General features: G+C 59.2%; 1 protein-coding gene across 1 annotated transcript in view; it reads left to right on the top strand.

Annotated features, from left to right (window-relative positions):
• The window catches only part of UROC1 (urocanate hydratase 1), a 30,921-nt gene extending 21,251 nt beyond the window's left edge, over nt 1-9,670 (top strand). The window contains exons 17-20 of the mRNA XM_024763400.1: nt 693-792; nt 3,409-3,490; nt 7,870-7,969; nt 8,674-9,670. Coding sequence (XP_024619168.1) covers nt 693-792; nt 3,409-3,490; nt 7,870-7,969; nt 8,674-8,814 — 423 coding nt within the window. The 3' untranslated portion in view covers nt 8,815-9,670. The remainder of the gene's footprint in view (nt 1-692; nt 793-3,408; nt 3,491-7,869; nt 7,970-8,673) is intronic.

The following is a 9,670-nucleotide window of genomic DNA, read 5'->3' on the forward strand; positions in this document are numbered from 1 at the left end:
GGGTCCCCTGGTGCCAGCCTTGCTGCAACACTGCCGTGCAGAGGACAAGGTAGACAGGGTCCTGCCTGGTGCTGGGGGAGGGACACTTGGACATGCAGGCAAAGGTATCAGTTCAGGGGATCTCAGTGGTACCGAGCTCTGTGAATAAAGTGAATGAGGTGACATGTGGGGCGACGGGTCAGGATGGCCTGCTGCCTTGCAGACGCAGAGCGGAGGCCTGAGTATCCAGAAGGTGCCAGAATACTGCACAGGTGGTTCATGTCAGAGGTGAAGAGGGGGAGCATACTTGGCCTGTTCAAGGGCAGGGCAGCTCCTCGGACGCTGAAGCCGTGAAATCCCGGTACCTCTAGTGCCGTCAAAACACCAGGCTGTCCCTTACAGCCCTGTGGCATCGGGGAGGTGTCCTGTCCTCTCCGGGCCTCAGTCTTCCTCTATCAAGTGGGTGTGGTGACAGTGTGGGTGGGGTTGAGGAGACTCGGACCCGCACCTGGAGAGCACACGGGGCTCCAGGCGGCCGGAAAGTGCGTCTCTGAGCAGCCATGGGGGCAACAGAAGCCCTGTGCTTCCTCCCGCCGAAGGTCTGCTTTTCAGGGGAATCCGAAGGGCATCGGGTGTGCCCTGTCCCTTGATCTCTGCCCTGTGCTGGGCAGTGGACACTGGTAGCTGACCTCTTGTGTCCTCCCACACTGCAGGCACCGGTGGTCCTGAGCCGAGACCACCACGACGTAAGCGGCACAGACAGCCCGTTTAGGGAGACCTCCAACATTTGTGACGGCTCTGCCTTCTGTGCGGGTGAGGAGCACAACACACTTAAACTTCTTCTCTGTTGGATTTTATTTAACGATCAAGTGATTCATTCAGTCGGTTGTGGTGTCGCAAGAAAGGTGCTGGCCTCTGAGAGGCGTGGCACGGGGTGACCAGCCCAGGACGGAGGGAGGGGTCCTGGGATGCGGGCTCAGTTGTAAACCAGGGCGGGTGCCAGGTGGCCCAGCTAGGTGGATGCCCGAGACCCGGGTGCACCTGGGCCGCGTTCAGGGAAGGGCTGCTGCTGCTGCAGCCACCGTGATTGTCACTGTCGCCCCAGAGCTTTTGCGTTCCGGTCCTGGGGGGCCTTCTGGTTCCCAGCACCTGCAGCTCCTCCCATTATGGACGGGATCCCAAGGGAAGGAAGTGGACGGTCAGGAACACCACCCACATCACTTTGTTCTGAGGGATTTGGTCCACTTCGTCTAAGTTATGGAATTTATGTGTATAGAATCGTATTCCTTCATTATCTTTTTCACGTCTGTGGGGTCCACTGTGTTATTCCTGCTGTTGGTCATTTGTGGCTTCTTTCTTTCTTTTCTTTGGCTGCTGTGGGGCTTGAGGGATCTTAGTTCCCCGACCAGGGATTGAACCCATGCCCCCTGCAGTGGATGCATGGAGCCCCAACCACTGGACCGCTAGGGAAGTCCCTGTGTCTTCTTTCTTTTTCCTTTATGAGTCTGGCTAGAAGTTTATCATTTTTATTGAGATTCTCAAGAAGCTTTTAGTTTAAATGATTTTTTAAATTGCTTTTCTGCTTCCAAATTCATTGATTTCTACTCTATCTTTAGTGTGACCTTCTTCCTATTTACTTTGGGTTTAATTTGGTTTTCTTTCTCTGGTTTCATGAGGTGGAAGCTGAGGTTACTGATTTTAAACTTTTTTCTTTTCTAATAAAAGTGAATTTGAATTTCCCTCTAAACGCTGCTTTAGCTGCATCCCACAAATTTTTACATGATATATTTTTATTATCATTCAGTTCAAAATATTTTAAATTTCCTTTGAGACATTCTCTTGGACCCATGAGTGATTGAGAAGTATCTTTTTAAATTTTCAAGTTGGGGGAGATTTTTCTGATATCTTTCTGTTACTGACTTTTGATTTAATTCCATTATAGTCTGAGAGCTCACTGTGTATTCATTCTGTTCTTTTAAATTTGTTAAGGGTTGGATTGGTCCATCTTGGGGCACGTGGGAAGAAGGTGTCTTCTGCGGTTACTTGGGGGCTTGTTCTTTAAATGTCAATTAGGTCACGTCAGTTGGTGGTGCTGTTCCTGTTGTCTAGGTCCTTACTGACTTTCTGCTGACTTGTTCCATAAATTACTGACAGACGGGTGATGAAGTTCCCGACTGTGTTTGTGGATTTGTCTGTTCTCTTTTCAGTTCTCATCCACTTTGCCATGTGTTTTCTTTCTTTTTTTTTTTTTTGCGGTACGTGGGCCTCTCACTGTTGTGGCCTCTCCCGCTGCGGAGCACAGGCTCCGGACGCGCAGGCTCCGCGGCCATGGCTCACGGGCCCAGCCGCTCCGCGGCATGTGGGATCTTCCCGGACCGGGGCACGAACCCGTGTCCCCTGCGTCGGCAGGCGGACTCTCTCTCAACCACTGCGCCACCAGGGAAGCCCTGCCACGTGTGTTTTAGAGTTGTGTTGTTAGGTGTGTCCTTGTTTAGGTTTACTGTCTCTTCTTGGAGAATTGACCTCTATCATCGTGTGATGTCCCTGTTTATCCCTGATAATACTGCTGGCTCTGAAGTTCTCTGATATTCATGGGGTTTACATTCGTATCCTTTGGCCACGGTAACAACATACCACAAACTTGGAGGCTGGAAACAGCACAAATGTGTTCCCTCACAGTTCTGAAGGTCTAAAGTCTGAAGTCAGTTTCTCGGGGCTTAAGTCGAGGTGCAGGCAGGGCTGTGACGTCTGAGGACGCTGCAGGGGAGAATCTGCTCCCTGGCCTTTTCCAGGTCCTAGAGCTGCTTTTCTTGCATCTCATAGCCCTGCACTAGGACGAAAGTATTCCCAGGACCCCCTCCTCTTCTCTGTGGGCACAAGTGGGGGTTTGGAGGAAGAGCCCGCCGGAAGGTGCCGACCCTTCCGTCCGTGTCCCCAGGGGCCTCGGTCTCAGGCAAGCTGAGGCTTGTCATTCAGTGAGTCCTGAGACACGAGCGAGGCACGGGTTCCATTTCTGGGCAGGTGCCTGCCTCCCCACAGAGTTCCGGGTAGTTGGCCGCCCTGGGACCTCGGCCTCTGATGGGCCGACGACAGTTGGTAATTTGCAGTTTGCCCCCCAATTTAGCATGTTCGCTCTAAGGGTGGGACTGACGCTCTTTGTCATCTGAGCTAACACTGCCACCGCATCCCTTTGAATTCCTTTGTCCTCCGTGCCTCTGGGGCGCTGTACCTGCCACTTGGCACCGGAGAGAAGACAGCAGGGGGCGACAGTGCTCGTCGGGCACTTGTTCATTGTCCTGCTTTGCTTGGCTCTGAAAATACAAATTTCCGCCGTTCCTGCAGTTGCCCTGCCTTGTTCCCATCCGTCCCTCAGACCCTGGCCCGGGCTGGCTGCCTTCCTCAGGCGCTGACGGGGCTCTGTTTCCACAGACATGGCCGTGCAGAACTTCGTGGGAGGTGCATTCCGGGGAGCCACCTGGGTTGCCCTGCACAACGGCGGGGGTGTCGGCTGGTAAGGAGGTTTCTGGGCGCCGGTGGTGCAGCTGGGGCTCCTTTGGAAGGCTCGGGGGTCTCCTCCAGGGTCCTGGGCCTGCTTCCCGGAGCTCCCGCTACCGAGGGCTCCTCGTGTGAGCTGGAAATGGGGGCCTTGCCCAACACCCCACCTTTGGGGTCTCACCCGTCGCATGGGACACCAAGGCCTGCCGTGGACGCCGTAAATCACCCTTTCCTGTTGTTTTCATGCTGCTTTCACAGATGTTTTCCAGGGAATGCGTCCTTTCACTCCGTCAGGGGCTGGGCTGGGAGGTGGGGACCTGGGTTCTGGGCTCCCTGGGTCCTGGCCCCTCTCTGCCCAGCCAGGCCTGTTTCCAGCCCATGCCGCGAGGGAGCTAGGGTTTCTGGGAGGCTCCCTTCTGGGCGACAGATGCAGTTCCCTCATGGGGACGTCCCTATAATTCTGCACCCAGTTCCAACCCGAGGGGGTTTCCTGACACCAGCTGCGTGTCCTGCAGTTCCACTCAGTTCCAACACTGTCAGCACAGAGATAACGTCAGATCCCACGGCTGAGGGCTCAGTCCCACAGGGCTGTCCCCCACCCCACCCCCTGACTCCAGTCACATGTCTACAGTATTACCAATGCTTCCGACCCACCAGCTGCAGATCAGAGGTCCCTGCAGCCACCTCCTCGGGTTCCACTGGTTTGCTAGAGCAGCTCACAGAATGCAGGGAGCCCATTTATTCCCTGGATTTCTGATTTATTACAAAAGATATCAAAGGATGCGAATCCATAGCCAGATGAAGAGATACACGAGTTGAGGACCCAAAGGGTCCCTGTGGGGCTGGGGCTGGGCACGGCAGCACGTGGAAGTGTTCCGGCTCCCCAGCCTGGGCGCTCTCTGAACCCGCTCCTTTGGGGTTTCTGTGGAGGGTTCCTTACGCGTCCGTGATTGACTACATCACGGCCACTGGTGACTGATTCCGCCTCCACCCCCCCTGCCCTCCCGGCAGGTCAGGGGCTGGGACCCACGTTCCAGGCCTCTGATCACATGGTGGCTCCACTGGCATCCAGCCCCATCCTTGGGTGGTTTCCCAGAGTCAGCTCATTAACATAAGGAACGACACCTTCATCCCTCTCAGCGGAGGAAATTCCAAGGGTTTTGGGAGCTCCGTGCCAGGAACAGTGGGCAAAAACCAAATACGTCTTTGTTATAAACCATGATGTCGTATGTGCTGCTGAGAACGACGAATAACTAATGTTTGTTGCAAGTGGAGCGCATGGCAAGCATCTGAGTCCCCTCTCTCACCTACTCTTGGAAAAGAAATGCATCTATAGATGCGGAAACTGAGGCAGCAGGCAGCTGGGGCTACGCCTGTGCGCGTGGCCTCTGGGGGGGGGTCGCCTGGGGAGCTCTGGTTGCGCGGTATTCCTGGCTCCTCAGAGCAGCAGGGGGCGCCGTGGCCCCGCAGAGGAAGACAGCTGCCCAGGCCCGGCCACCTCTGAGCTCACCTCTGAGCCCGTTTTGGCCGGATCAAGCCTGGACTTGCCCTCCAGAGCCAAGTCCTTCACGCTGCAGCTTCCAGGGCGTCCCCGGGGGCTGGCTTGGCCTTGGGCCCTTCGAGGCCGGAATGCCAAACTGCAGCCCAGTCAGGTGGCTCTCGTGAATGGAAAATGTGATCCGATCGCGTGTCCTTTCAGAGACACAGGCCGGAGAAAACCAGGACGCGAGGGAGCGCCTGGCATTTTGGCGCTGGGTTTGCCGAGTCACGCTGCAGGTACAAGAGCAGCTCTGAAGGGGGCCGGAGGTGCTGGTGGAGCCAGATCTGGACCCAGATCTGTTGTCCCTGGATTCGCGACATCGGTGACAGGACCGCAGAAGGCAGGACGGAGCCCCCGAGAAAGCGTCCAGGACACGAGGCCTCGGGACAATGCTCGCCGCTGACCCTGCACGGGGCTCCCAGAGCGGGGGTCCCCTCTCACCGCCAGGCTGCCCCCTAGGCTCTGACAGGGCGCGACCGGAGAGGCGCTGGCACCGAGGCCCTCGGTCGTGGCCGCCCTCGAGGGCTCCTTTGGAAAGTGCCTCAGATTCACGGGGAATCCATCGGACACAGACGTGCATGATTCAATCCACCAGATACCGCTGCAAACCTTCCTGTGAAAGTCAGCGGGAGAAATCTTTCCCACGCCTGTTCTTCCTTCCGTCTCCAGCTATAGTTTTTGCTTTCTTGTATGGAAAAGCAAGTGTCTAAGTCACAAGCCACCCTGCTACCTCTCAGTTTGCTTTCCCGTTTCTGAGCTGGTCAGTGTCGGCACTGGGTCGCTCTGCGGGCCCTGCTCTGCCCCGTCCGCTCTGACTGTGTGCTGGGGTCTGTCCTGTGCTGGCTGCCCGCGGTCCCTGCCGTCTGCTCCTTTTAGACAGGGCGCAGAGCGGGAGAGGCGGCAGTCAGTCCCTGGTCTCGGCGGGTTGGACGGCTGCGTAGAGCCTGTGTGGTTCCATCCCTCCAGGGAGGGTCTGGGCCTTCCCCTCAGTCCTTGTGTCCCCGCCTTCTGTCCTCACACCCGGTCCAGCCCCGGGGCCTCACACGTTTGAGGAATAAATGCACCGTCTTTATCTGGGTGATGATGCTGTTTCCTCACTAGAGCATATCTCGAACCCGGCTGTGCATGGGGATCCCCAAGGAGCTTGTTTCTCCTGGACAAATGGTCACCGTAGCAGCATGCTTTGCGGGCTAGCGGTGGAGGTTAGTCGCGGCAGCTAAGGCTCCTATGGTGTGCGACCTGTGCACGGGTGTCTCCAGAGACACTCGTCGAATCATCTCGATGGTCCCACCTATGAGGCAGCTGCACCTAGAATGTGACCCTGCCTGGGGTTCCCAGCAAAGCCACCCGCAGTCACTTGTGAAGGAGCCAGGACAGGCCCCGCCCTGCCGAGGCACCCCTCCTGTGAGCATGAACCGTTACTGTGTGTGCGCTGTGGGCGCCACAGTTCCCGGCATGAAGATTCCTGTTTGCATAACGTCTTCAGCCCTGGCCGGTATCACTGCCTGAAACCCAGGGCTGCCGGGCTGCTGGGCCAGAATTACAGACTGCTGTTTTGCTTTGAGTCGCTCTCCCAGGGTCCTGTTCCTGAGCTGCGTGCTCTTGTTCACCTTATAATGTTGAGTACTTCCTTCCTTAGTACCTCTGGCACTGACTCTTGGTACATGTGACATAGGGTTCTGCTTTTATGTCCTTCTCAACGGGACCATTCTCTGTGCAGCAACTGCTCCGGGATACAGGTCCTCCTTTCTTGCTGTCTTCCTGGGCCCTGGACTGCGCCAGGCAGGGTTTGCAGAGGTCCCCTGGAGCTGAGCACCTTTGCTCTCTGACCATCTGGGCTTCGGGCTACCAAAACGAAAGATGTCGTTCTAATCTCCAAAAGTCCTCTCTGGTCAAAGGACTGTGGCTGCCGCCTGCTTTGTCCTCTGATCCCCGGCACCAGCCTGTGACAAGCGAGTGGTGATGACCTTGAATCCGTGCAGAGCCCCCTCCACCACAGGGGCCACGGGAAGTGCTGGGAGCCCGCCCGCGGGCACAGGGCTGCCGGCTGCTGGGACGCAGGCCCGGGCGCAGGAGTTGCGCTTCCGCTCCCTGGGTGGGATGGGGCAGAGGGTCCTCACCCTCCTGGTGGGAACCGGCTGAGGTTGTCGGCAGGGTCCAGCTGGGCAGAGAAGGGGGTGAGGCCGGAGGGGCCAGAGGATCTGAGACCTGAGCCTGGCAGTAAAACCTGGCAGGAGCTGACAAGATTGAGGGCGTTTCCTGTTTGTGTAACCGAAAGGGGCTGGAGTGTCAGGGATGTGAGCTGGGCAGGAGCCTTGGAGAAAGACCTGGAGGGTGAGGATGGATCCAGGGGCTTCAGGAAGGACGCAGTCTCCGTGGCTGATGGGGAGAAACTGCGGGGCAAACAGCGGGAGAGGACGGGCACTGGCACACATGGATGATGAGATTGGAATGACAGCTCTCAAGTCATGAGGGACCCCAGAGCACATCAGACCCGGGAGAGGAGGTGGTGCAGCAGATGCTGGGCATCAAGGAACTCGGCCCTCAAATCAAGTACTCAGGACCCCGAATGCGAGTACAGGAGGACGAGCGTGAAGGACGGCAGGAAGAGAGCCACGTGGAAACACGGGAGAGGGGGCCCCGCCCCCCACGGAGGCCACACGTGGGGGCCCGGAAGGGGGCCTGGGGTCTGCGGGTGGAGCGCGGAAGCACGAGCGGGCAGCCTGCATCCCTCGGCCGTTAGGCACAGCAGGCTCCGGGCTGCGGGGCCGTTTCCCCAGACAGCGCTTCCGAAGCGGGCCTGCCCCTCGCAGGGTCGGACCCAGCGTGACCTGGGGACCTTCTGCCTCTCGCAGGGGTGAGGTGATCAACGGGGGATTTGGCCTTGTGCTGGACGGGACCCAGGAGGCTGAGCAGAAGGCCAAGATGATGCTCAGCTGGGACGTCTCTAACGGGGTGAGTGACCCCCTTGCCCCTCCCCGTCAGTGGCCCTGCCCGCCTCCCAGAAAACAGTCCGGAGCCCCCGCTGCTCCTGTGTCTGCCCTGCAGCCACCGCCAGGGTTTCCCGCCTCTTCAGACGGGCTCTTTCCCGCCCAGCCTGTGTCCGCAGCGGGCCCGGGTGGTGTCGCTCGCGTGCCTGCTTGCGCGTGCGCGTGCGGTGCGGGGCTCCATCCGTCTCTATGGCTACGCGGGCCTGACGGGGGAAGCAGCACAAATGCGCGGTCAGGGGCTGATGGGGGGTATTTGCAGATGGGAGTGGAATGGGGAGGGCCTTGGGAGCCCTGCACTAGGGTTAGACTTGGGTGGCCCAGGAGACTGGAGGGGCGAAGCCCCAGCAGAGGGGGCTGGTCCTCGTCCGGAAGGCCGGTGCGGCAGTGAGGGAATGGCTGGGGGAGGTGGGGAGTGGCAGGAAGGCAGCCAGAGGTGGGGGGAGGGCCGAGGCCACCGTCCAGGGGGCCCTGAGAACGCTGGGCCTGGCCTGGGGTGGTGGTGGGGAGTTCGGGCAGAAGGATGGCCAGTGTCACGTCGTCACAGGCGGGTGGGTCAGTTTTCTGGCCAAGAGAGGAGGAGGTGTGACCTGGGAACGCCTGGTGGGAACCCACTGACCCTCCAACGACGTGGCACCGACGCTGCACGCCCTCTCCCCGCCCCGCCGGCAGGTGGCCCGCCGCTGCTGGTCCGGGAACCCGAAGGCGTACGAGATCATCTGCCAGACGATGCAGGAGGACAGGGGCTTGGTGGTGACGCTGCCCCATGAGGTGGCGGATGAGCGTGTGCTCCAGCGGGCCCTGCGGCTGTGAGCGGGACCGAGAGCCCTGTGGTCCCCTCACCACCTCAGTCCCACCCTCACCTCACAGCCACCCGGCTCCCTCCGCTACCCCCCTGTGCTCTCCTGGGTCAGGAGCTGTGCTCACGCCCTCTTGGGGCTCACCACCCGGAGGGAGTGTCACTGCGCCCCCAGCTTACAGCTGAGGCCAGAGGGCGGGGACCTCTGCTGTCCCCACGCGGCTCCCTGGGGACCGGGAAGGCGGTGGGGGTCTTCTTCAGGGCTGGGTGCTCAGGCCTGGCGCCGAGTGGCTCGGGGGGCTGGTGCCGTGAGAACTGGCCGAGTGGGGCACTGACCAGCCCTTGGAGCTGCCTGCTGTCCCTCCTCCCGCCGAGGGCCAGGTGCTCCTTTGGCCAGGCTCTCGCCCATCGCCCCGCCTTCCCCCGACCGACCGACCGACCGACTGGCGTGGGACCACCAGGTGACCAGGCAGAGACGGCCTGGCCCGGGGCCGGCGGTCCACGCCCGAGACCTGCGACCTCGCTGCACAGAGAGGCCAGCTTTGAGCATGTCCTCATTCTCCTTGGTTCCCACGACAGGCTCAAATTGAGAAAGAGATTGGGGGCCGGTCTCCAAGGAGCCGCAGAAAACTTGACACCCGCCCCCCCACATCTAGCCGAGGGGCCGAGTCCTCCCCAAGGGCCATTCCACCTTTGCCTGAGCTAACAAAACCCCATTGTTGTCTGGGCAGCAATGTGCACGTCAAAAGTAGCTGATTTTCCAGCCTCCCTTGTAATTAGGAGTGACCGTTGGCCTGGTTCCGGCCCATGAGATGACGTGCAAGTCTGCTGGGTGGGTCTTCCGGGAAAGCTGTAATAAAAACGGACAGG

The sequence above is a fragment of the Neophocaena asiaeorientalis genome, unplaced genomic scaffold, assembly GCF_003031525.2.
Source record: "Neophocaena asiaeorientalis asiaeorientalis breed wild unplaced genomic scaffold, Neophocaena_asiaeorientalis_V1.1 scaffold433, whole genome shotgun sequence".
NCBI lineage: Eukaryota > Metazoa > Chordata > Mammalia > Artiodactyla > Phocoenidae > Neophocaena > Neophocaena asiaeorientalis.